This window comes from Nyctereutes procyonoides, unplaced genomic scaffold (assembly GCF_905146905.1).
Source record: "Nyctereutes procyonoides isolate TBG_1078 unplaced genomic scaffold, NYPRO_anot_genome, whole genome shotgun sequence".
NCBI lineage: Eukaryota > Metazoa > Chordata > Mammalia > Carnivora > Canidae > Nyctereutes > Nyctereutes procyonoides.
Genome location: NW_026575133.1, coordinates 28,077,821 through 28,104,767, shown reverse-complemented (window position 1 = coordinate 28,104,767; position 26,947 = coordinate 28,077,821). Strand labels below are relative to the sequence as shown.

The 26,947-nt window shown below is 45.7% G+C and overlaps 1 protein-coding gene across 3 annotated transcripts in view; it reads left to right on the top strand.

The window, feature by feature from the left end:
- CUNH10orf90 (chromosome unknown C10orf90 homolog) overlaps positions 1–26,947 on the top strand; it is a 206,944-nt gene that overhangs the window by 111,816 nt on the left and 68,181 nt on the right. For 2 of the 3 annotated variants that reach the window (XM_055300080.1, XM_055300079.1), the window contains exon 3: positions 24,156–24,247. In XM_055300080.1, the coding sequence (XP_055156055.1) occupies positions 24,156–24,247 (92 nt within the window). Of the gene's footprint in view, positions 1–17,016; positions 17,039–24,155; positions 24,248–26,947 lie in introns of those variants that run through there. The other variant, XM_055300081.1, reaches the window with a different exon arrangement.

The following is a 26,947-nucleotide window of genomic DNA, read 5'->3' as shown; positions in this document are numbered from 1 at the left end:
CTCCATGCAGGGAGCCCGACATGGGACTTGATTCCGGGTCCCCAGAATCATGTCCTGGGCCGAAGGTGGCACTAAACTGCTGAGCCCCCCGGGCTGCCCCAGAATCTTTTTTAATTGAATATTACCCCATTGTATTTTCTGTGAAATCCATGTTCAAATCATTTACTTACTTTTAAAAAGTATATTCTAATATAGGCATAGAAGTTAATTTTGTATCCTGTGTATTTTTCCTTTCAATGTTTTCTTCCAGTCTGTTGCTTGTCATTTAATTTTGTATGTAACAACATTTGTCATATTAGAGTTACTTATTATCTTATATTTTAATTGTTAATCTTTTATGGCCTCTTGATATGTTGTCTTTAAGAAGACTTCCAATGTTATAAAAAATATTATTTTATTTTTTTAAATTTCACTTGTTTATGTTTACACTTTAAATCCATTTTAAATTTTGTTTTGTGGATGGCTTAAATATGGGCCCTAGGATTATTTTATCCTTAAATGGATTACCAATACCAATCCTGTTCCCTTTGATTGGTAGCATCTTATAGATAGTAAATCCCCCAGTGTGCATGGGTGTCTTACTCTCTGTTTTATTTCATTGATCTAACCAGCTTTTCCTTAACTAGGACCAACCACACTGTTTGAATTGTATGTTTCGCTATGTATTATGGCAATATCGCACTCTTCGTGTATATTATCAAAACTGATCTGAGTATTCTTATGTATTCTCTCTTCCACATACATTTATAAATCACATTTTCAATTTTTTAATTTTATTTTTTAATTTGTTTATTGTCCATTTTTAAAATTAAATTTAGAATATATAAATTAATTTGGGGAGCATTGACTTTACAATTCTGACTTCTTCATCCAGAAATGTGGCATGCTTTCCCATCCACTTAGCCTTTCTTTTATTTCCTCTAGTATAACTTTATGATCTTCTTGACATAGGCATAGCATAGTTCTTGTTAGATGCTTTCCTGGATTGTGTATAATTTTCTTGCTATTGTTAATTTTTTTTCTGATGATGATTTGCAATTGGTTATTGCTGCTCTTTGTGAAAGTCATTGATTCTTGGGAGTAGGTCTTTTTTGGTTTCTTTTGGATTTTGGAGGGGGAGTAGTTTTTGATTGTGCTTTAACCACACAGCTCTGCCAGTGGTTTCTAATCATTTACGGCTCAGACCCTAGGGTTCCCAGGTAGACAATCACATCGTCAGAAGTCATGATGGTTTTGTCTCTTCCAGGCCAACTTATTACTTCCCTCCTTTTCTCTCTGTGATCTTGCGAATATTTGCTTTCTTCCCAGCAGCCAAGGTTTCCTTGTTTGGCACTTCATGTTTTATCACAAGAATTCTCATTATTTTTTAAAATTGCAAAGAACCAAGAAGTCATACGATGTGTTTAATAAGTGCATGCTGGGATTTTTAATTTATAAGCTTTTTCCAAATATCGTGGCTTATAAATTTTGTCCATTTTGTTTATTTTCTTAATATTTTATTTATTTATTTGAGTGAGAGAGAGAAAGTGAGCACAAGGGAGGCAGGGAGGGAGGGGAAAAGGAGGGATGGGCGGGGGTGGGGGGGAGGGGAGGAGAAACAGGCTCCATGCTGAGCAGGGAGCCCTACATGGAGCTCAATCCCAGGACCCTGGGATCATGACCTGAACTGAAGGCAGATGCTTAACTGCCACCCAGGAGTCCCCAAATTTTGCCCATTTTATAAAAATCACTTAAAAATAAGCTTTATATTTCTTTTGTTTCATTATAGCGTGTTAGTCAGATTTTACTATTTGATCATTTCACATATGCGATATTTATGGAATGAATTTACTTCTACAGCGTTTGGCTGAAGATCTGTGTGACTGGAAGAATTACTAAAATGCATTTTTTTTAATGTGATCTGATCCTTTAAATAATGTAGTAGATGGAGGTGGCTTCTTTGATGGGGAACCTTCGCCAAGTTCAAATGCTACTGCACAGATTCCCACTAACAATAAAGATATCCCCCCCCCTTCCCACCATGGATTTAGTTTTCTGAGCGTGGTGACCTTGTTTGTGATACCAATTCACCTTCATTTGCTGGTGGTGATTTTAGCATCTCTTGCTTGTGGAGCAGAGCCCTCCTGTGGGTTTTTACTCTATTCATGGAAGTTTGCTTTCCCTGTCAAATGCAGGAATCCAAATGAGAATAGGATCCTTGAGTGTTGCAAATTCTGAAAAGCACTTCCTAAGTACCCCACTCTGCCCCCGTGGTGGGACGGTCCCCCTGCACTGCCTTGCCCAGAGCTGGGACAGCAGGGGCCCCTCCAGATACTTTCTCCCCTGACCCTACAGACACAGCCGTTTAATAAACTTCAAAGCTAACTTTGCTCCGGGCTCAGCTTGCTGGAGCAGGAATCTCTTGCCTGTCGGCCAACGACCAGCTCCTGGCTTGAGCTCAGCTGGCAATATGCCTCCCATTGATATGTTAAATATTTCAGAGCGCCTTGGCTTTGCGGGGTTTCCCTGCCCTGGTTAGCAGTTAGCTCTGCTGTTAGTTACTTTGTGTGTGTGGGGGGGAACCCCTGGCCGCCAGGCAAGGGAAGCCTCATCTAGAATGAGCAGAGAGAGACCAGCAAGGGGGTGAAGACCGTGGGCTTCCGAGGCACCTGACTTCACCCTGAATTCCAACTCCTGTGCTTGGGAGCTGTGGGGTATCAGACAAGGTACCCCATTTCCCTAAACCCCGGGCTTCCCTGTGTGCTAAGCGGGGTGAATCCTACACAGGGAGCCGTGGGGGCTCAGTGAGAGAGGGGGTGACACCTGTAGCAGCCTGTGGCACTGTGGGGAATGGCAGTATTGGTTTTCTGAGCCGCCCAAACAAATGACCCCACATCAGGTGGCTTAGACAGCAAAAACATTGCTTCTCAGGTCTGGAGGCCCCCAATTAGATTTAAAATGAACTAAGGGAAACAGTGTCATCTCCAACAGGAATGGTAAAAAAAATGAAGCCTGCGAAATTCAACCTAAAATTTCACTAAGGCTTAGGTTATCCCTTGCCGGAAGTCCAAAGTCAAGGTGCCCTTGGCAGGGTTCCTTCTGAGTCTGTCCCGTCCATCCTTCTCGCCCTCGCTCCTGGGGGTTGCTGGCCGTCTCTGACAATCCTCAGCTTCTTTGAGCACCATCCTGCTCCCTGCCATCATCTGTACCTGACCTTCCCTCTGTGAGCGTATCTGTGTCCAAACTCACCCTTTTTATAAGGACACCCATCGTATTGGATCAGGGCCCACCCTAATGACCTCGTGTCAGCCTGATTACCTTAGGAATTCAACATACAAGTTTGGGGAGAGACAACTGAACCCATGACGGTATTCAATAAATACCTTTGATTTCAAAATTTTCGGTAGCACATTGAAACCCAGACAATTACCTCCAGATATGAGAGACCGCAGGTTCTCTGCGGACCATTGCAATTTCTTGAGCATCCAGGGAAGTCTTTAGACAGAAGAAAGTAAATTCTGTTGAGAACTTAAGTGGGGAGGAATTTGAGGATCTTCCTCTCGGAGGGGAACAAGCCAGGAAGCTCAGACATGGCACTTTTTGGCTCCCTCTGTGTCACTGTATGGGAAAGCCCCCGGGGAGGAAAGAGAGGGTGCTCCCCTGTGAAGCACTTTGCTTTGGCAGCTACAGGCAAGAGCTGTGTCTCTTAAAAATGTTCCCTTTTCACAAGAGCCAGGCAACTGGCAGGAGTTTTGGGGGGCTGGGTTGCTAGGCAACAGCTTTCTCCTTTTCTGGGGAAGCCATGAAGCATCTCATTCCGCTTGTCCAGACGTCTCTACTTTGGTGAAGGCTGCGTTTAGAGACTCGATGACATTTTAGAACTTTTTGGGGGATGGTGGTAAAGGGGGCGGGGATGTATATATGTAATCAGTTAACAAAATCAAAACACAAAGCCCTCCTATTGGAAATGACACGGTTGACATTTCCTTTGCTGCTTTTTGGCTCTTTTGCTTATTGAATTGTATACGAGTATCAGGGTTGTTTAACTATTGGTGCTCAGCAGAAGTGGAAGTTAAGGATCAATGGGCTGCCAAGTTTAGGTGTGATAGCAAGCCTCGCTCCTTCTTTACTTTCAAATTTCAAGTGCTAGTGATAAAAAAGCAATTACCTGTTATCTTTTGTTGGGAAAAAAGATAAGCACCAAACCCACTTACATTTCTCTTTATTTTTACGTCCCTGTGTTTGTTTAATCTTGGGTGTTTGTATTCCAGCTTCTGAGGACTTGGCAGGGTAATGGTTGACTTGCCAAATCCAGCCCTTGGAAGCTTTGTTTTAGGGGAAACACAAAGCTGGTGATCAAGGACCCTGAGCGTCCTTACCTGGCCAGACTTCTTGCTGTGGGATTTTCAGGGCTGCTTTTGAATGGCAGACATTTTTATCAGACACAGGCAGGGCTCTGGAAGAGTTCAAGGGCATTGTCATCTGTAAGAACACAAATATGGCTTTATGCATAATTTTGTGGTGGACGGTCTCAGCACTGAGAGCCCGGGTGGAAACCATTTCTTTGGGGCCAGCATGCAGCTTGGTGGGCAAGCTTTGGCTTGGTGTCCAGCAGGACTACGTTTACATCCTTGCCACACTCAGGGGACGGGAGCAGTCTTCACTCTTTCCTGATCTTGGGTGGAATCAGCACTAGGGCCATGAGAGGGTCTTTGGTGTGTTTGCCAAAGCATGCTTACTGAACACTGCCTCAAAGTGCCACCACCCTAGCCGCCCCCCTGCCAAGTTCAAAGGTGTATCAAGCCCTCTGGCCCATCCACAGATAGAGGTGGTTCTGTGTTCTACAGTCTGGGACTTCTTGTCCCAGACTGAAGACCTGGTTCCCCTGTCAGTGCCCACTTCTTCCCAGAGCAGCACCACTGAAGAGGCCCCTTCCAGAACCCACATCATGCAAAGGGTGGACTTCTGTCCTAACTGTGTCCCTCCTGTGCCCCAGGTGGCTCTTCAGGGGCTGTACCATTTGTTCCACACCAATAGGAAAAAGAGTAGGCTCAAGATTCTGCTCCACCTGGAGGGTCAATGGACTGCAGTGATAGCTCAGATTGTCCTTGGAGAAGAAGAACAAACGGCAGGGATTATAGCGCCCACGCCTGATGTGGGTGTGAGCTGGTGTGCCCTGGAGGTTCAAGGACAGCTATGCTGCACGCAGGTGTTGTTATGGCTCATCGTTTTCCATGCCATGATCCTTAACACAGAGATTCTTAGGGGAAAGGCTTGATTGAGTAAGCAGAGACCAGAGAGCACTTGTGTGTTGCCTGCAAGGAAAAAAAAAAAGGCTATATTTCCACCACTTTTAGTTCTAATGGGAAGATCCAAGACACATGAAAGGGAAATGAAAATATATTATCTATAGAATCAGAATCCCTGCTGCTGTGGGCTTCAGCTATAAATATTTTTCTCACTGTTTCCTTTACATCCATGGATTTCAAACAATGCACTTGATTTGTAGGGGTCTGTAGAGCACAACTTCATGTTTTGCAACCTGGTAGCGGGAATCTATTAAGAGTATCATGATATATTTGGAGATTTGTTTAAAAATCTTCCAGGCCTGAAATGAAAATACATAGCTCTTCCTGTGAGTGTGACCTCAGATGCTGCGAGCAAGCCATCTGGGCATCAGCTCCTTCTCAGCAAGGTGGAAGTGGCTGGTTTCTGTTCCCAGGAGAAGCACAGAGCTGATGGGGGTGACTGTCACCCCACAGAGACCCGCCAAGGGAAACAACCCTGTGCAGAGTCCTCTGGGGTGTCCAAAGACAGTGCCATGTTTCATGGTGTGTGTGCCAGGTGAACGGGAGCCTGCTGAGAACTTCCAGATGCACCCGATATGCCTTATTTCTGTGACTTTACTGAGGGAGGAGGAAAGCAGAACTGGAAAACAGCAGCAACAAAAAACTTAGAGTTCATTCTAGGGATTTGGATAATTCTTAGTAGAAAAATTAAGTTTGTATGGCATCACCATACCTGTGGCATCACCATCTATCTCTTCTACCCCCAGGGAGTGAGCAAGAGATGCAGTAAAGCTATCTCTGTAGACGTCATAAAAAAGCTGGATATGCCTCTTGGATCTTGGTTTATGATACCAGTGATATCCTATGAAAGGAGGGACTGTGTACCCCAAACACTGTAACAGCCTCTGTTTGGTAGGACAGCTTCCAGCCAGATGCAGAGGACTGGGAGACTGGGAGAGCAAAATGCCCCGTTACGACCGTAAGAGCAAGTACAGTGGGGGATGGCAAATGCGACACCAAAGAAAAATGAAACGTCAGGGAGCAGAAGCTCAGAAATTCCCCAGCGACAAAACCAGAGTAGTTTGGACACTGAAGGGAGGAGCTCGGAGGCCTGCATGGGAAGCCTAGATTAATCAGGTAAGAAACAGAGCTGGGTCTTGCGCAAGCAGGTATCTTGGCATCTCACTTGGATGGTAGGGGGTTTGGTGGGACAGGACTTGCACCCTGGATGTATAATGGACAGTCCTTCCCCAGGGAAGCTGATCTCATGGGGACAAGGAGGACAGACACTCTGAGCAGGAGGGGGCACCTGAGGCAGGTAGCTCTAAGTAAGGGTGTGGAGAGCGAGAAATCGATGCCTCCTGCTCTCAAAGCATCATTGCATTTTCCTTCTCCCTCTTCTTTATTTGCAGATACATCTTGGGGGCGCTGGTCTAATCCAGTCCCAGTTATGGGGATGCTGGCCTCTCAGGAAAGGTGCCAGTGGACACACTGAACTGGGCCCACCCTGGGAGAACCAGCACGTGTAATTCAGCCTAGTTGAGCAAACTTTTAATTCGCTCTTATACTAATTGGAAGCTGCCATTCCTCAGTTTCTGCCACGTGCCAGGCACATGTGCTGGGGGCTCTCCCTGCAGTAAGCAATTCCCTGAAGTGAGTGGGGTGCTTCCTCTCATGTCACAAATGGGAAACGGGCTGTGAGAACTTAGCTTTGCTAAAGTCAAAGTTGGTGTCAGGTCCTCCAATGTCTGAGCAACTGGTTGTTTCTTCTGGGGGCAAAAGCTTCTAGAGGGAAATAGTTTGAACTGGGCCTTAAGTGATAAGACAAGAGTTCCCCTGAGTTGAAAGAGATTTACTCCAAAATGGCCCTATTGGGAATCCTACTGGGTTTCTATGAATGGGGTTTAGCAGCATAATAGCAAGCTTTTTTTTTTTTTTAAAGAATGCTTGCTTTGTGCTCACTCTGCATATGAGTCCTGACTCCACTTACTGGAGATTGATCTGGGGTGACCCAACTTTGATGGAGCCCAGTAGAGTCTCCCTGCCCAAGGTCTGAGAGTTCCTGGGGCCAAGGGAAGTGCTGAGGCATGGGACAAAGATGTAGTTGTGATGTTAGCCACTGGGAGGCGGTTGGGTGGGGGGGTGCTGAAGGCTGAAGGGGGGTGTCTCAGAGCCCAGACTCTGTGGCCTCTTGGAAGGGAATATCTGCTGTCACTAGTAGCACCTGCCCCTCCAGTGGTGACAGCCAGAAACGTTTCCAGACACAGCCAAGCATCCCTTGGGAGGCAGATTACCCCTGAGAACCATTGGTCCATATTCATGAGGGACATTGATCTATAATCTTTCTTTCTCTCTCTCTCTCTCTCTCTCTCTCTCTCTCTCTCTATATATATATATATATATATATATATATATATATATATATATATATTTGTAATGGTTTTGTCAGGTATTCCTAGTAGTCTTGATAGGTTGTGCTTCTGTCTCTAACTTCTCAAGAGTCTTGTAGTTGGCATTATTTTTTGTTTTCCTTAAAGTTCATCTTTCCCATATATGCCTACAGGCTGCTTGAGCTAACACTTGGTTTTCTCCCATCTTATTCTATTCCTTATTTGCAGTGAAGCCATATGTGCCTAGAGTTTTCCTTATAAAAAGTTTTTTAATAATGACTGAATTCCTTTATTAGCTCTAGGACTCTTAAGATTTTCTACTTTATCTTGTGTCAGTTTTGGTAAGTCGTGTTTTTCTTAAGCAATTCGTACATCTTTTCTATGTTGTTGAATTTATTCCCATAAAATGTATTCATAATATCTCCTCACTATCCTTTTCATGCCTGTAGTCGTAACACTTCTTCCATTCCTGACAGTGGCTACTTGTATGTGTTTTTAATGTTTCTCTTGATTGATTTTGTTGTTTTTCCCTTAGAAAACCCAATTTTGGTTTTGTTAATGTTTTTCTATTTTTTCCTGTTGTTTCACTAATTTCTGCTCTTATTTTGATTTGTTTTTTTGTCACCCATGTTGATCTGTGCACCTGTAGTTTATTTATTTTCACTGCTGGAGTGTTGAATATCTCACTATTTATAAGTTCTATCAAAGTACATTTTGGTTGTTTTCAGGTTTTTACCAATAAAAGCAATGACTCTATGGACAGTTTTGTAAATTCTGGTGTTGATTAGCAGGTTTCTTTTACATACACACTGATTTATCCTAAAATGTGGGGTTTTTTTTATATTTTAATACATCTGAAATCAGAATGTGTCTTAAAATTAGTGATACCTTAGAGCATAATTGGAAGCTTTTTTTCCTTCTTGATGATACAGAAAATGGTACATCTTATAATTGATGGAGTGTTAGATTTTGATGAAATACTGTAAATGAGAGCTAAATTGCTCATCTTCACCTTCACCAGGTTACTTTCTCACTGGTTGTATCAGCTGATGCTCACAAGCCATACATGAGAGTCACAGCTGCCCCTTGTCTTTATCAATAACTAGTATTGTTATTTTTTACCAGTTGGGTAGCTATGAAATGGTCTCTTATTATGATTTTATTTTCATTTCTCTATTTGCTAATAAGGTTATTTTCCCCAATATCATATCTATATATCTATATCTCTCTTTTCAGTTGCTTAGTGGACATTCTCTTCCAAGAAATGTTGTGTTCTGTCTTTGCCTATATTTCCATTGAGTTGCTAGTCTTTCTCAAATTAATTTATAGAAGTTTTTAAAAATAACTTTTATTTAAATTCAATTGGTTAACATGCAATGTATCATTAGTTTCAGATATAGTAGTTTTTTATTGGTTTTGATACTCTGTTTTGTGGGTTACAAATATCTTTTTCTAATTTGTAGCTTGCTTTCTCTTTTTATTACACCATTAATAGTCAGTAATTCTTAAAAATACTCAAATTAATCAAACTTTTATTTAGTAGTGTTTGCTTTGGGAACATTTTAAAGTTATAATTTCTTACCCAAGATCATAGAGATCTTAACTATTTTATCTCTTTATAGTCCTAGAGCTTAACCTTTCAGATTAAAGTTTTTAGATTATCTGGAGCTGATTTGTGGGTGTGGTAAGGAGTAGGGAACAAATTTTGGTTTTTAAAATAATGACAACTAATTGTCCCAGCATCATCTATTATGGTTTCTGTTTATCCACACTACCTCATTACTTTTCACATTACATATATGGGAAAGTCTCTTTCTGGATTTCTTATTCTTTTCCACTAGTTGTTTTTTTGTTTATTCCTATAGCAATGCGCTGACATTTTCTCTACACTTTTAAAGCAAATTTTGATATCTGATAGGGCAAATTACTCTTCCCTGACTATTTGTGTGTCTGACTTTCTCCAAAAAACCAGCCTATTGATATTCCTGTTCTCCTAGGTTTGACATATTCTCTCACACACACAAAGAGACTGTGATTATCTGGACATCCCAGAAAATCCCACAGTAAGCTGGGTATCAACAACTAGGTTATGCTAAAGGCCTCCCATCCTAGGTGGTGGAAATGTTCTCTTAGAAGGATTGAGAGTCTAACCTGCTGGATGGGGTTGGAATAGATCAACCCATTTTGCAGATGATGAAATAAAAAAAAGGCAAGCAACTTGTTCGGTTCACATGCCTAGTCCATGGTGAATCTGGTCTTGAGTGCAGGTCAGTTTTGTGTGTTTCTACTGACTTCCCGACAGAGCAGGGTTGTTTGTGTTTCCTGCACCCTTGTTTGCTCAGGAAAGTTTTGCTCCCCATGCCCAGAGGAGCTCTCAAGTGTTACCCTTCGGTTTCAGATTCAGGGCCACTTGCCTCCACCCCACCTGTTTTTCCAGGATCAAAAGCCGCTCTGCTTGCTCTTTCTACCCAAGTATGCCTCTCATTTTCTTTTTTAGTCTATTTTTTTTAAATTATCTGTTCTGAAGCTTCTAAAACTCCCTTCAGTTGGTGTGTTATCCCTCTCTTTGCTCAGACACCTGGAAGTGCTAAATCTTGGTATTCTCTCCTTTATTCATATTCCAAAGACCTGTGGACCCACTGCTGGGTGTCTTCTTAGGCATTTCTCCTTCATATCTCTCTGCAAGTATAGAGGAAGAAAAGGCCTTTCTGGGGAGCCGGCAGGAGAGCCGTAATTACTGAAACTAATGCTTCATCTCTCTCTAAAGTTCAAGTTCATTAGGGAAACTTTATCTTGTCATTCTAGTTTCTGGTTTCTGATGAGCTGGTACTTATTTTGCAATCAAGAGTAAAAATGTTGAATTATAATAATAACTAGAATCATTAACTTTTGCTAAAATGTTAAGCTGCATATAAGCTCCACACAGGCAGAGATTTTCTGTCTGTTTTGCTCATTGTTGTGACTTCAGGGCCTACTCTGGCCCATGGTTGATACTATATATGAATATATATATATGTGTGTGTGTGTATATATGCACATATATATATCTGCACTGAATAAAGAAGTGAATTGTATTGGGTGCTTCCTATATGCCAAGCCATGTGCAAAGGGTTTTCAGTGTGTCTTCTCTTACTTCTCATGACAGTACAGTGAAATAAACATTATGATCCCTGTTTTACAGGTGGGGAAACTGAGGCAGAGAGCATTAGATGACTTGTCTAAGTCACAAAATTTTTTGTTATTTATTTTTATTGGAGCACAATTAATATAGAGTGCTATATTAGCTTCAGGTATATATAATGATTTAACATTTCTTTTTTAAAAAATTTTATTTAAATTCCAGTTAACATACAGTATAATATTAGTTTCAGGTGATTCAACATTTGTATACATTACTCAGTGCTCATCACGATAAGTATACTCTTATTCCCCTTTATCTATTTCACCCCCACCCATGCTCCCACTTCCTCTCTGGTAACCACTTATTTTCTATATTTAAGAGTCTAGGGGTTTTTTGTTTCTATCTCAAAGTCACAAATTTTTTATGTGTCCAAGGTAACTCAAGCTCTTATCTGTAGAATGCCAAAGAAATTCTCTTAGCCTCCATGTAGTGATGTCACTCTCGCTGAAGGTACATCGATGTGAAATGCTGTCTGATGGGAGTCTGTGAATCACTGTTGTTCACTCATTTATGTGGGTGACAGAAAAGGAGGCATCCTTGAGCATCTTTCTCTTAGAGTTGCTATAAAAATATTTAAAAATAGACATTTCTTCAAAGAAGATATGCAAGCAGCCAACTATCATATGAAAAGGCATAAAACATTTTAGTCATTAGGAAAAGGAAAGTCAACACTACAAGGAGATGGTACTGCACCCCCACTGGGATGGCTCTAGTCAAAGAAATGGAGAAGAGCAAGTGTTGGCAAAGATGAGGAAAAAGTGGAACCCTCGAACATTGCTAGTAGGAATTTAAAATGGTGCAGGGACTTCAGAAACCAGTTTGACATTTCCCCAAGAAGTTAAACATGGAATTGCCCTAGGACCCAGCAATTCTGCTCCTAAGTATACAACCACGAGATGGAAAACCTATGTCCACATAAAACCTTGTACACAGAAGTTCAGCATCAGTCATTAAAACCCAAAAATGAAAACAATTCAGATGCCCATCAGCTGATGAACAGATGCTCAGAATGTGGTGTATCCGTGCCATGGGATAGTATTCAGCCGTAGAAAGGAATGAGAGCCTCACACATACTATTGCAGGGATGAACCCTAGAAATATGATGTTCAGTGAAAGAAGCCAAACTGGAAGGCTACATGTCATATGATTCCATTTATAGGCATTATCCAGAATAAGCAAATCCAGAGAAAGAGGACTAGTGGTTGCCAGAGACTGGGGTGAAGGGGTGATGGGGAACAGCAGGGAGGGGGCTTCTCGGGAGGGTGATGAGACTGTCCTGGAATCAGACAGTGGTGATGGTTGCCCAACTTTGTCAATATACAAACCCATCGAATTGTACGCTGTAAAGGGTAAACTTTATGGTACGTGAGTTACAGCTCAATAAAGCTGTATGAACAGAAGTCAGCTGCACGGAGGGAAGGTCAGCCCAGGAGGTGGGGGGCATAGAAGATAGCGTGAGGGAGAGCGGGAGATCAGGACTGTCTCTGAGGAGTGAGCCCACCCCCGCTACTCCTGAGCTGGAGCTGCTCCGGCCAGCCCTGTCCCTCCCCAGCCTCTGTGTCCCGTCTTTGCAGAGGGGCCGTGTAGACGAGCCCATCACCTGCGATGCTTAGGTGCCTCCACGTTTAAAGGGGGTGGTTTTCCTGGCTCTTGCCTGCGTTCGGGGTCTGTTAGAGCAGGAGAGACTAGTAGGAAACGCAGAGCCCTGGATCTTCGTTCCAGTAAACAAGCAACAAAGAAGGAAAACCCACACCCCTCAAAACCCGAAGCCCGGTGACGTGCAGAGCAAGCTCCCCAGCCGGCAAGGGGAGCACTGTGTAGGGAGCCCCCTGGGCTTGCTGGGCAGACCCCTGGGCACGGGGCCGAGCATGTGCCAGCATCTCCCAGCCTGGGGGTTTCCTGTGGTGCGGGGCTTGCGGATCTGGGTCAGCACCCCTCCCCATGCTGCCCGAGGCTCTTACACGAGAGCTTTGCTGCGGGGCGCCCTGGGGTGCTGCACCACCCTGGTGTGGCCAGCGCCAGGGGCAGCCTGCGTTCCTCCGGCCCCGCCCGGCCCCGTAGCCAGCCTGGGCCCTCCCGGCTTCGTCCCGGCAGCAAGCAGAGGAGACCCACCTGACATCTTATGAAAATAGGGGTGCGGGGTTTCAGCTTACAAGATGAGAGAGTTCTGGTTTCCATAAGGGACGGAGCTGCCAGGTTCTCGGGGCTCCCTGGAGGGCGTGGATCTGCAGCTGGGCCGGAGGTGTCCGGACGCGGCCCGCTTCTTCCCCGCGTGTTGGCTGCCATCCAGGCCTGGGCTCAAAGCAGATGACCCCCCGGCACGTCCTGCAGGGGGTGGCCTCGGTGGCGGGGGCCTGGGTCTCACTGGGGGCGACGGGCCCGGCGGGCCCCTGTTGTCCACCCCAGGGTCCCAGGTTTCTGCCGCCACCTGGGAAGGGTGAATGGCCCCTCTGGAATCCAACCACTCTGTGACTTCCAATGCGAGGTAATAGCGACTCTTGTTCAGCAAGCTTGATGCTCCTTGAAGAAGAGAGCGTGTAACGATGTGTGTTCCGCCCGGTGAAGGAAGCAGGCCCGAGCGGGGAGTCGTGTTCCCACGCGCACACCCCTCAAATGTCCCTGACACCTTGCAGCTGGCCATCTTGGGACAGGGCCATGTAGCAGAACAACACGGTGTCCCCGAGGCCACGCGGGCCCCCACCACCCCACATGTCACAGAAGGAGAAGCTGAGCCTGGAAAATGGGCTGACCTGCTCAGGGTCCCAGTCGAGTGGCCAGGTGGGACAGGAGCCCAGTGTCCTTGCTGCCTGCCTGGACTCTGCCCGCTGTAGCGCGCTGTGTCCCTTTTAAAGCCAAAAGAAATGAGGGAACACTGCCTGCTTTCAACCTCTTCCACTGTTCTTGGTGCTGCCCGGACCCAGGCCCCTCGTGTAGGTGAGCCGACGCCTTCCCTGGGAGCCCAGCACAACCCCTGCCCCACCGCCCAGGCCTGTTTCTCTCTGACCCAGGCTGCCCCCCTGTCCCCACTCATGGAGTCTTTTTTGAGAGGGGAGGTGTGTTCTCTCTCCTTCACATTGGAGCCCACATCGAAGGTACCTAGGTTACATGACAGAGGCCACCTGTGCTTTCTTGCTTACCTCTGTCAAGGTCATAAAACAAGATGACCCCCTACCTGTCCCATCCGCCCCGCCCCATGCATGTACAAAGCCGGGAAATGATAATTTTTCAAGGACACTTTTAAGAGGACTACTAAAGTGATCTCTCATGTGTCCATCTCTTTGTCCTGCCTCCCCCTCAAAAAAGAACCCTAGAGTTTGCCAAGCAAATGTTAGGTAATAAGACCGATAGGAAATCAGAAAAAAGGTAGAAGGTAACCCGCAGGAAGAATTCAAAGCAGGAACTCAAAGAGATATTTTTTTTTTAAATTTTTATTTATTTATGATAGTCACACAGAGAGAGGGGGAGAGAGGCAGAGACACAGGCAGAGGGAGAAGCAGGCTCCATGCACCGGGAGCCCGATGTGGGATTCGATCCCGGGTCTCCAGGATCGCGCCCTGGGCCAAAGGCAGGCGCTAAACCGCTGCGCCACCCAGGGATCCCTCAAAGAGATATTTGTACGGCCGTGTCCACGGCAGCTTTATTCACATGACCGCGGGGTGCAAGCAACCTGAATGCCCGGCGACGCGTGAACGGAGAGACAAAATATGCTCTCTACAAACAGTGGAATATTACTCAGCCTTGAAGAGGAAGGAAATGCTGACGCCAGTCGCAGCGCGCAGGAACTCTGAGGACACGCTCCGTGAAACAAGCCAGCCACAAAAGGACAAACACTGCATGATTCCACTTATGTTAGGTTTCTAGAATAGTCAAATATATAGAGACAGAGAGTAGGAGGGTGGATTCCAGGGCCTGAGGGGCGGGTGGGGAATGAGGGGTGAGCTTTTAGGGGTGCGGGGTTTCAGCTTACAAGATGAGAGAGTTCTGGAGCATGACAGTGGGGACGTACCGAATGCCCCTGAACTGGACACCTACAAATGGTTAAGATGGTTACTTTGTGCTGCATGTATTTTACCACAATTGAAGGTAAAAAAGCAGATAGTCCATGGAGAAAATGATCAAGTCCACATTGCAATGAAAGAGGCCTAGTTTTGGGTCTCCTTCCCCCATTAGGCTCTGAGCTTTTCAAAGACGGGGACTCCTGTGTGCTATTCATCTTTGTTACCCCAGCACCTAACTTAGGTGCTCAAAGACGTTGGGTTCTCATTTACATGTTTGTGGCACCGAGCTCGTGGTGTGAGTACATGAGTACTCACCCGACATGAGCGGGTGTCAGGGCTTGTAGACTGGTGCACATGCGCAATCACAGTCAGTGCACAGCCCTTGCGCTGTCCCCAGGAAGCCAACCCGGGACACTGGGGGCCGAACATGCGGTGCCTTAAGCTCCAGGCATCTCAGAAACCAGCTACAAAATGGGTGGATAGACTTAAAACATCTTTATTACCTCAATTTTCTGAGATTACAACTTTTGTGTAGAACTGTGGCTGATAGTACCTTCCATTTTCTCCAGGGCCCACTGTGTGCCAGGCACTGTGCTGAGCCCATGAAAACCTTTATTCACCTCATTTCACAGTTCCCGGCCCTACAGTGCCTCTCTTTCCAAAGAGCAAACCCCGGCTTGGAGGGTGTGCGTCTTGTCCAAGATGATAGCATAAGAGTGTGGTAGCGCCGGTGTCACCTTGGCCCTGCCACCAAAATCCAGGCATTTTCTCAATCTGCCCAGTTTCTACCTTTGCTACAGGTACAGTGATCAGTAGTATTGCAAAGTCCTAGCTGGAGGCCTCCTGGATGGGTGACCCTTGCACATCACTTAAATGAGGCTCAGCCTCCTTACCTGTAAAACGGGGGTAATAATAGCGCCCTCCTCATAAGGCCAGTTTGAGCATTAAAGAAGATCACACTGAATCCAACATCGATTGTCTTGCAGAGATGGAAAGAGAAATTTTAGCCATTAAGTTGTATTAGTGACGTTGACCAGACTCAAAGCACTTTGGGATTATCCAAGGAAGTTTCTATCGGTTTGGTGTTTACGGAAAGACTCACACAGGTGCTGTCCATTTATGTAATGACACCCCCCCCCCCCGCCCTGCTCCCAGTGTCTTATCCCAGGGGATGAAACCACTTTCCTTACGAAACATCGTATTTCATTCGAAAGGCAATGAGTTATGCAATTTATCATGCCTCCCTTTGGCCTTGGCTGTGGCAAACTCACCCTTAGGTTGTGATTCATCTGTGCCAGTGTCATCTTTTAGACCAGGCGTTATGGGTCAGCGATTTCTCCAGCTCATCGCTTGCCTCTCGTATCATGGGTTTACCTTTAACAACAACAAAAAAATCCTTGTTGCTAATTATAAGCTACCTCAGATGTAGTCGGGCATGAATTATAAAACAATGTTCGTTATAATTTAGTGTCAAAGGTGTTTTATTAAGTTGCACGAAAACCGATTGTTCTTAAAATAGCTTGCATGATAAAGACTGTCATGTTGCCCAACTTGTGACCCGGTTTGCAGAATTTGGTAACACGTTAAAAGCAGATTAAACAAATTAACATTGTGGTGCTTTCCTGAGTGTATGGTCACACTCAGGGAACTTTTAAACAGTAAAAAATGCTACCTGGCAAGAGAACCAGTGTCACCCAAGCCAGGCGAAAAATGAAGGAGTGAGAAGTTGGTGAGGAAGAGGAGAAGTTGGTGTCTGAATGTAGGCACTAGAGAGAACAGCTCCTTGACTCGTATCTCAGTGCTCTGCAGAAAACTTGTAAATAATGGTCATGCCAACTCTTCTCACTTGTCAGAGAACCTCAGGTAGAAACATCACGGTGATCGTTGCTGTTGTCGCCAATGAGAAACGGAGCCAAGGTGGACTCCCTCCCCCCACCCCTGGTTGCCCCGTAAACATTCTGGTGACTTCATCACAGATAGAACCCTCCGAGGCTCTTCCGCCCAGCGTGGACCTCGGCAGCCTGACTCATTCCAAGAGTAGCTACAGATGTAAAGTGTGCCTGATATTTCTTTTTTTCTTTTCTTTCTTATTTTTATTTTTATATTTTTTAGCCAGAAACATCCTTGTCATTAACAGACCTCTGAAACTGAGTCAAATGTCTTTGAAACGCCAGTGGAATATGATAAAACTGTCCGAGGAAGGTATGTTGTGATTTTTTTTTTTTGCCCCTCACAGATATAACTGTTATCAAAATATAAAATCATTTGTTCATTCAGTCAACAGTGAGTGTCCTCAGTTGGCCAGGTGGCTGGACTAGGCACCGGAGGAAGGAGATGAATAGCATGTCCCCTAAAGACCTCGGTCCAATGGGGGAGACAGCCTCTTGAACGGGTGGTTACGGCACGGTGTAGTAAGTAAGGATGGACGGTAGCAACAGCCTGTTGGGGGCACAGGTGCGGGTTGAACTGTGTTCCCCCCAAAAGATAATGTTGGAGTGAGTCCTAACCTCCTAACACCCATGAACATGGCCTAATTTGGAAATAGAGTCCTTGCAGATACAACAAGATGAGGTCAGACGGGATTAGGGTTGGTCTTAAACCCAGTGGCTGGTGCCCTTGTAAAGGGAGGGATTTGCAGACACTGAGACCCATGTGATTGTGGACACAGACCTGAGCATTCTGTTGCTATGAGCTAAGAAACACTAAGGATGCCCGGCCACCAGCAGCAGCCAGCAAGAGACAAGGGAGGATTCTCCCCCTGGGCCCTGCCGGCACCTTGATTTCAGATTTCTGGCTTCCAGAACTGTGACACAATACATTCCTATGGCCACCTCATTGGTGATCATTAGCTACGGCAGCCCTAGGAAGTGAATGCAGGCACCAGTACAGACCGGAGGGCAATGCAGCATGGGGTGGGGGGTGTCAGGTGGAGGGGGCAGCCCAAGAAGCCCTTCTCAGAGGAGATGCTCCAGAGCTGGATCCAAGGTGAGCAGTGAGCTGGTCAGGAGGATTGGAAAGCTGGCACCTGAGATCAAAGAGGGGTGGAAGCCACCACGTCTGGGAAGGAGTGGCAGGCTTGTTTTAAGGAATTTTAGCCTCCTTTCCAGGAGCCCCAGGAGCCTGGGCACATGAGCTCAGGTTTTTATGTGTATATTCCCCAGGCTCTGTTTGGGGGTCGGGGCAGGGAGGGTAAGAGGAGGGGATCCTTTCATTAGATTTTCCAAAGGAACCACAAGGTCACAAACTGGTGACATCGAGGGGATTTGGGGGAACCAGACAGGAGACGAAGCTGTGGGGTCACCAGCTTGACTGTGACCTTGATGAGACCAGGCAATGCAGGGGAGATGAAACAGATGGGATAGAGCAGAGCCTATTTCATAAGAGGAAACAGGTCTTGGCTTTCCGCTGGACATTGGAGGTGAGATGAGAGAAAGGAGGTGTGTGTAGAAGGGGACACCTCAATTTCTATTGTGGGTGATAAGAGGATGGGGGCCACTCACCAAAATAATGGATGCAGGGTTGGCAGGGGGAGAAGAGGCAGAGGAGGCCAGTGGTGGCAGCAACTTGGGACACGTTGGCTGGTTCCCTTTCAAGCTAGCCGAGCTTGAGGCTGGTTCTAGTTGGTACTCAAGGACGAGATCTGGGTCCTTCCTTGCCATTGGTTTATAAAGCAAGCAAAGGCCATGATGCGTCTTGAGGTTTGGCATGAGAGCCCAAGGGGGAGACAAAGTGGGGTCAAAGAGAGAACCCACAAAGGAAAGGACACCGTAGCCAGGAGGGAGGAAGACAGATGACCCGTCCTTCCAGAAGTCAAATACAGAAAGAACTTCCAGAGGCATTGGGTAGCCAACAAGGTCAAATCCCACAGAAGTGACTAGCTGAATTGAAATTGGATAAGTGATTCCGAGAAATGCCTATTTTAAAATATTTTCTGAAGGTATTGTTAAAGCATCGTGAGAGCTCTGAGTAAATCATGTGAAAGGCATTTGTGGTCCGAGAAGCGGGCATGTGGATGTGAACGGTAGAGGAGTGCCAACCGTGCTCACCCCGCTGGCTGAAGGTTGGGTGCGCCTCATGTGCGCACCACTTTGATGGTGCCATTTGCAGGCACGAAGGTGCTTGCCTGCTGGTTTCGTGGTGATGACTCAAGCATTGTTGGGTGCTGTGTGGGAACTGTAGGCCATTCCTTGCTCCTACCCTGTGCTTCACCCAATGTGCTACTTGCCATTCTCCAAATACGCCAGATTCTTCTGCTTTTATGCTTTAAGCCATTCCCACTTTTCTCTTTCGCCTCTGCTTGGGCTGTGCCACCTTCTCTCCATCCTGCTTCCATATTTGTCTACATTCACCCCATCCTACAGGGCCGTTTCCGGTGTCCCCCTCCCAAACCCTACCAGTCCCTTGGCTGGCAGGGCTCTCTCTGTGACAGAGCCGTGGGCAAGAGAGGGGCTCACTGGGGCCTTAACACCGTGGGCGCCACATAAATTCCTGCTCTGGATTCCATGGCTGAAGCGCACTTTCCCCAGAGAGGAAATCTGGATTCCAGGAGTGTCCGGCTCAAGACCTCATGAGCAATGGGTTGCTTGTGGCCTCTGGGAAGGGGCCTAAAGTTGGGGATGGGTGGCTTTGGGTGAGTGGTGCAGGCTGATGAAGACAGAAGTGTATATATAATCCTTCCAACCGTCTTGGAAGAGAAGACCTCTTCAGACATGCCCGTGTGCTGACACACTCCCTGGGGCCAGAGGCAAAGAGCGCTGGGCACCAAACACGGCTGATCCATAAACCAGCAATGAATTGTTGGCCAACTGGACTGACTTTTAAATTCATTTCAGAATGAAAGTCAGCATGCTGGCGTTCCTGATGCCTTCATTGTAATTGAAGTCATTGGTTAAAATCCATTTAGATCCCCTAGATATGGCTTTCTAAAAGCCAGGGGGTGGTGGTTTTGCATCAGAAAGCATGTGGTTTCCTCCCGGGACCTCAAAGTCATCATTTGTGGAAGAGCCGGTTGGCCTAAGACCAGCAGTATTCTTGGGCCTGAGCTGCATCGAATGTTCCGTAGGGCTTGCTAAAATGTTGATGGCTAAGCCCCACCTGAGTTTTATTCAGTAGATCTGCAGATCAGCAGGTGGGGCCTGAGAAGGTGCCCTTCTAACAAGTTCACCCATGATGAATTGTGATCTAGGAGCCCCACTTTGAAAGCCCTCCTTCTTAACCAGCACAGTGTGGTAGGGCCCCATTGGGCTTACAAGGAGCAGAGGCTGGGACTGAGGGCAGGTGCGAGAGGGTGCTGTCCAGGTAGGACTGTGAGAGAGCTAAGGAGCCCTGATGGGGTCTCAGGTACAGCCTGGCCGTGGGTTACGCTCAGGGCATAAACAACAAAGCTTCCCTGGCTTTTGTACCCATTTTGTGCCCCATCCTGGGCTGTGAGCCAATATAGAGAAAGGCGCAGCCTCCATAGAGGACCGTTCTCGGAGAAGAGTGAAGCTGTGAGTCTCTGACAGCTGCCCTCCCAACAGAGACAGGTTCTAATTTCTTAGAGGGGGAAACAGAAATGATGGGGTTATGTAAACTACACAGAGTGACACAACTTAGAATTTGGCCCCAGGTTGCTGGATTTCTGTGATGACACATAGCTGGTTGGTGTATGTCCTGCAGGTGCTCAGGGCCTGCCCACCTACTGCCAGTTTTTTTGTTTTTTGTGTTTTAACCAGGACAATTTCTTGATGCACAGTAGACTTCACCTGCGCCTGTGAGAGATCCAGGCCAGACCAGCTCCCACTGTGGAGAGAAGGAGCCAACTGGTCTGGACCCCTCCTGTCCTTGTTCTGAGAGCAAGACCAAGTCCAGGTGCAGTCCATTCTGGTTAATGTGTTTTCTGTACTGGAGATGTGAACCCTTTTCCCATGGAACTGGTGGATCCCAGCTAGTGGAAAAGCCAAAACTATTACCCTTGTTCTTGCTAACCTGCCCCAAGCATTCCCCCAGCTTGGCCTTACTCAGAGATGCCAGGGCAGGTCACCTGATGGTGCAGACCTTTACCGGTAGCAACAGTTACGTGGTCAAGTGGAAGGCATGGGGTGAGGGCAGGGTTGTGTCATCACCACATGCTGGGCACTCTGCTCAGGTCTTGATATTCATCATCTCATTATTTCTTGTAGCCACTCTAGGAGACGGGTCTTGCTTCCTCTGACACATGGGAAAATAAGACTCTGACAATTTAAGTAACTTACCCAAAATTACTTAAATTGACTGAGTGGTTAGTGGCAAAACGGATTTGAATCGGGGTCTTTCTTTCCCCAATACCATGCTTTAACCCATTCTGGTAACTCACCTCCTCATGTCCTTTGAGGTCGTATGTCAGGCATCCTCATGTGTGGCTCCAGTCCTACCTCATTTTCACTCAAAACTAGGTTCATGGCTCTCAGTTACAAGTTTACTGGTTTTATGAATTCTCACACATATTAAAAATTTTCTTTTAATGCTGCAATCATGTGGCTCATAAGTTTTTGTTTCCTTTCTTTCAATAAACAGCCCATTGTAAGTGTCTTCCCTTGTTTGCTACACAGACTCTCGATGTGTTGTTTTAAAGGTCCTACATTTCATCCAACACATCTACCTCAGTCTCCCCAACTAGTCTTTTTTTTTTTTAAGATATTATTTATTCATGACAGACACAGAGAGAGAGAGAGAGAGAGAGAGAGAGAGAGAGAGAGGCAGAGACACAGGCAGAGGGAGAAGCAGGCTCCATGCAGGGAGCCTGATGTGGGACTCGATCCCAAGACTCCAGGATCAGGCCCTGGGCTGAAGGTTGTGCTAAATTGCTGAGCCACTGGGGCTGCCCCCAACTAGTCTTTGATAGGCACAACAGGGGTGCCCCCAAATATGTCCACGTCCTCATCCCCAGAAGTGGTGGTCATATTACCCTTCGTGGCAAAAGGGATTTTGCAGGTATGGTTGAGAACCATGGGACGGAACATCTATCCTGGATTACCTGTGGGCCCAGTCTAATCACAAGGGTAAGAGGGAGGTGGGAGGGTCAGAGAGAGGGGGAGAAGTGATGGTGGGAGCACAATTTGAGTGATGTGGAGCCAGGAGCCAAGGAAAGCCGGCGGGCTCTTGAAGCTGGACAGGCAAGGAAACAGATTCTCCCTAGAGCCTCCCGAAGGAGTGCAGCCCCTGGATACTGAGACTTTAGCCCTGTAAGACTCATTCCCAATGGATGTCTGAGCTCCATAACCATAAGATAACAGGCCTCACAGTTGGCGATCACTGATACAGCAGCTACAGGCCACGAACACACAGCCCCTGCTTGTCTGGCCCAGTGCTGTCCCTCCTCTCCACTGAGGGTGATGCAACTTCCCTGTAGCTGATGTTTATCACATATCCTTGGGTTCTGGGCATTGTGTTGAGGGCTAATTAGTTAGGCCACTTACTCTTTCCCAGTACCTCTATCAAGTAGGCTCCATTGTCACCTCCAACTTCATACCAAGGAGCCACGGGATGCTGAGTGATTTGCCCAAAGCCACACCAGTAGCTAGAGACTCTGGGACTGTGTGGTCTGACTCTAGCGACCATCTGGGGCACAGGGTGGGAGGTGGTGCTGCCTTGGTCGTGCTCGCAAACAGTCCTCACCAGTGTGGTTTATCAAGTATTAACCCCAGATGCCACCCTGGCCCACGTACTTTACATACACTAGCCTTGGGGCATCAATAACGAGGCTGAGCGAGAGGTGTTCTTCTCTGCATTTTGTGGCTGCAGAAACTCTGAGAGGATGAGTAGCTCACCTACTGCCCATGAGCTTGGGGCTGGGCTGGGCTAGGCTGCAGCTCTGGGCCTCGCCGGCCCCCAGGTCTTTGCTGACTTTAGAGTTCTTTACACGATGCTGTCTGACTAGAGCCAGGAGATTTCCATCTTCATCAGCTTTATTGTCAGCTCATCATGACGCATCGACTCTGCACAGAAATCCATGAGATCTTTCAGGTCTTATATTTGCGCTTCATGGAAAGTAATGTGTGCACATCATCTTGGATGACTATCTCTGTCACTCAATAACAGGCAGAGATGGAGGCACAACCACACGTCTGGGACAGAGCTGATGGGGGCCTCATCACCCAAGGACGAGGTGGGACATGAGCGGGCTTTGGGTGGGCTGGTAGAGTGGCCCCTGAAATTCCCGCAAGTCATGTCCTGACCCCTTTGCAAATCTGCCAAGCATAAAAATACTATAAGGTATCATTTGCTCCATAAAATGCTTTGTATTATTTTTAAATGATTTAAAACGAGTTGTTTGAATTATATGTAAATATATATGTAATAAGCCCTTCTCATGAGTTGATGAAGATAGGAGTCTAACTTAGAAAGCTACTTCTGAAGTCTCTTTTTTCTTATCACCAGCACCAGCTGTTGGGGAATCACTCTGTATAGGCTCTGGAAAAAATCACTTTCCCCAGAATAGCTGCATCGTGGAGGCAGCACTGTTACCTGGGCTGCAGAGATTGGGCCACACAGACTCTCCTCTCTACCCCACCTTCCTGTGTTTACATACGTTCCTACATTAGCAACAGGTGATCATAATGCTGTTGCGTTGTGGATTCCATCCAGGGCTCTATGAGGCACGCAGGCCAGGTTTGGTGGATCAGGAGATTCCAACTTGTCCATTGTTATCAAGTTCGTGGGTGGTGGGGCCAGAACTGAATCCAGGTTCACAATTCGCCGCCAGTGTGTGCACTTGGATCTGATGATATCCCAGGCCATCAGGGTGGCAGGTGTCTCTGTGGAGGGCTACCCATGGTGTCTCACGTGTCCTTGCAGTATTATCACAGAATTATCCTCAGCCATTCGAAAGCAGCTTCGATGTCTGCGTCTGTGCCAATCATGGCTCCTTCAAGCGCTGTTGTGTTAAGACATTGGATGAAAGTTGGTCATAATGTTTCAGCCTTTCTTGAGTGGTGCTGGGAACCTCTTAGATGTGGTTTTCTCTCCTGCTGGGTATAAACTCAGGATGAGGGAGACTGTGAGCATTCCGAACTTGTTCAATTATTACTAAATCCAGGAACATAAACGACTGCTGGGTGGAAGAAGGAATCTTGCAGCCTAATTGTAAACTAAATAATAATAAAGTCATAGAGCCTAAGTAAAGGGGGTGGAATGAATGAGGGCAACGTACAAGGTTTTAACATGGGTCAAAATATACCAGCTTCACCCTTGACTGGTAATAATACCTGACTAGGTGATGTGAAACTTCCTAGTAGAGTCATAGAGTCCATCTCATCCTTTCATATACTAAAAGGTAGCAATATTATCTCCTTTTGCCTAGGATTACGGGACAACCGGTACACTACAAATGATCGAATCACCCTTAAACATCTTCAGTCTGATGTTACAGAGAAGAAATCTGACTTCACCGAGGTAACATGTTTCTAACTTCTAGGGTAGTCAGCAAAATGCAGCCAACTATAAAACATGATCACTGGCCTCCTTATGTTGTGTTTGCATTTTATTTTGTTTAGTCAAAACCGAATTAAGGCAGCAGAAAATCTAACCATCAATGGCTAAGACTTGTTAGGTTGAAGTACATGCTGTATAATTATTCTTTTATAATCCTCGCCAACAATTTGTAAATTTGCAGTATCATAGGAGAGGATGGTGATTGAATCTCCATTTTAAACCAAAATTAATCTGCTGGAGAGAGACAGGATGATGCCATGCAGCACTTGGAAGGTGGAGAAGAGATAATTGGAAATCTAACAAGCTAGTATACATTGTTATAACGGCAGAAAATGTCAGTTGTCTGAAATAGGGAGAAAATTAGAGGTCATATGTATAAAATGAAATGTTTCTGATTCTAGAGAACAAAGACTCTGTACATGGTGGTTAATACCACCAGTGTCTCTCACACCAGGTTCTGGCTAATTGACTGACTCATTCCATCCTTCCCACAGTCCCTGGAGGGAGATATTATTATGATACCTATTTTGTAGGTGAGAAAAGTAAAGCTCCAGTACCTCTAGTACTTGACTTGCCCTGAATCCCCCAGCTGTCCGGCTCCAGAGCTTCTGTTCTCATCTTGCTTGAAAGGCTGGCATCAGGGAAGGCTCATTCTAGTTATGTGGACTTTCCAGCCAGAAGGAACCGTCCAAGGCATTAGCTTACAAGACCACTGTTGTCTTTCACAAATGGATAATCTGCCACCGACTTTTGTAATTCTAAGAGATTGTGGGATTATAAGAATTGAGGTCTCATGACAGATTCAAGTGGCAAGGGTACCTGTAAAAAAATTGTTTCCCCCCCCAAAATACTTGTCTTAGGTATTACCCTTTGATTTAGCTCTGCATTTAACGAAGTTCGACATTTCCCTCAGAGACCCCAGGACTGAACTCCCACATGACAGAGAAAGGATGCCATTCTGGGTGTGAAGTCTAGTTGTCAATACTTAAAGCCCTCCCGCCCTTTTTGGAAGATATTATTTATTTAGTCATGAGAGACCCAGAGAAAGAGGCAGAGACATAGATAGAGGGAGAAGCAGGCTCCCAGCAGGGTGCCCGATGCAGGACTCAATCCCAGGCCCTTGGGATCATGACCTGAGCTGAAGGCAGACGCTCAACCACCGAACCATCCATTTAGGCACCCCAATACTTGAAGCCCTTTCTATAGGGAAGCACTGAGCTCACTGTCTAAAGATGTAAAGATGCTGGGCTATCACTAATTTGTTCCTGGGGAGCAGGAGCAGGAACCTCAGGTTGCAGGGAGGGAAAAGAACAAGAACAGTGGATCATGGAGAACCATCCCTGGAAGCAGGTTCCCAGTTAAGAAGGGCAGGATAATGATGAAGTTGATTGCTTCTCTTTTAAGAAGGATACAAGCTGAAGGTCTTTCCTACCTGCTTTTGACACTGAGCTGGCAAATTCCAGCATTTTCCTGTTGATGTTAAAATTAGTTTGGTTATTAGTGATAAAGATCTTTGCAGCCATGCAGCTCGGTCTCCATAACACACACACACACACACACACACACATACACACACACACACAGTCATTATCTATCATTGAATTAAATAACTCCCAGAAATCACACCTTCTAAACATCTGCTTTGGAATGATCTGGACCATCAGCTTTGATCTTATCAGTAGTGTGACTTTCAAATTTCCCTCCTAACTTTGAGCTTTTAAAGCTTGTCCCTGTGTGTTTGTTATAAGGATGCTGTAAGATGATGAAACACTCCAAACGGATGCCCTTCCTTTGTAACTGCCATAAATCTCCGCCTCTCCGCCGGAGCCTGCACAAGATTGATCACTTTTCCTTTCAAAATTCGTCGAAGCTGTAGAAATGATATGCAGGCACTTCTTCAACCAAGTGATTATTTAAAAGGAATGAAATATGGAACAGGGTTTTCTTCTTTGAAAAAACAACGTTTAAATTTTCCTGATCACAAAAGTACTGGCAGCTCCATGTAGACACTTAGGAAAATATAGAAATATATAAGTAAGAAAATATTGATATATATTTCATTCCCTTATTTTCCCCATGCAATCTTTTTTTTACATAAAAGTAGAATGCACATCAAGTTTTATGGCTCTCTTTTATTACATAAGATTCCATCACAAGCAATTTCCCATGGCGTGTAAATTCTTTGTAATCTTTATTTTTAATTTCTATGGAATACAGTGCAGTTGTGCCTGCCCTGATTTACTTACCGATCCTCTTTTAAAAGACATTTGGATTCTTTCCAGCTTTTCACTGTTATATGTTACACTGCAAAGAGTCCTTTCATTTCTTGTAAGTGCATAGAAGGACAAAAGTTTTAGGACGGAGATGGAGAAAAGCTACAATTCTTCCATTTGTCTTAAACCGGTCTTTCTCCACTGCTACATACCAGAGTGAACTCACATTTGAAAACACTCTTACATGCATGATGAAATGCCACTAGGTTGACAGATTGCTTAGTGGTGATAATTCTGGATCAAATAAAAAGGAGTAAACATGCTTGCAGCTAGCACGGAGGTGGCTGTAGAGAGTATCCGTGCAGACATGGGGCTGAAGTATCCATCTGGCAAACATAGTTGTAGGCTGCAGAGCAGCCATGAAAATGGCAAGAATTGTCAAGTGGAG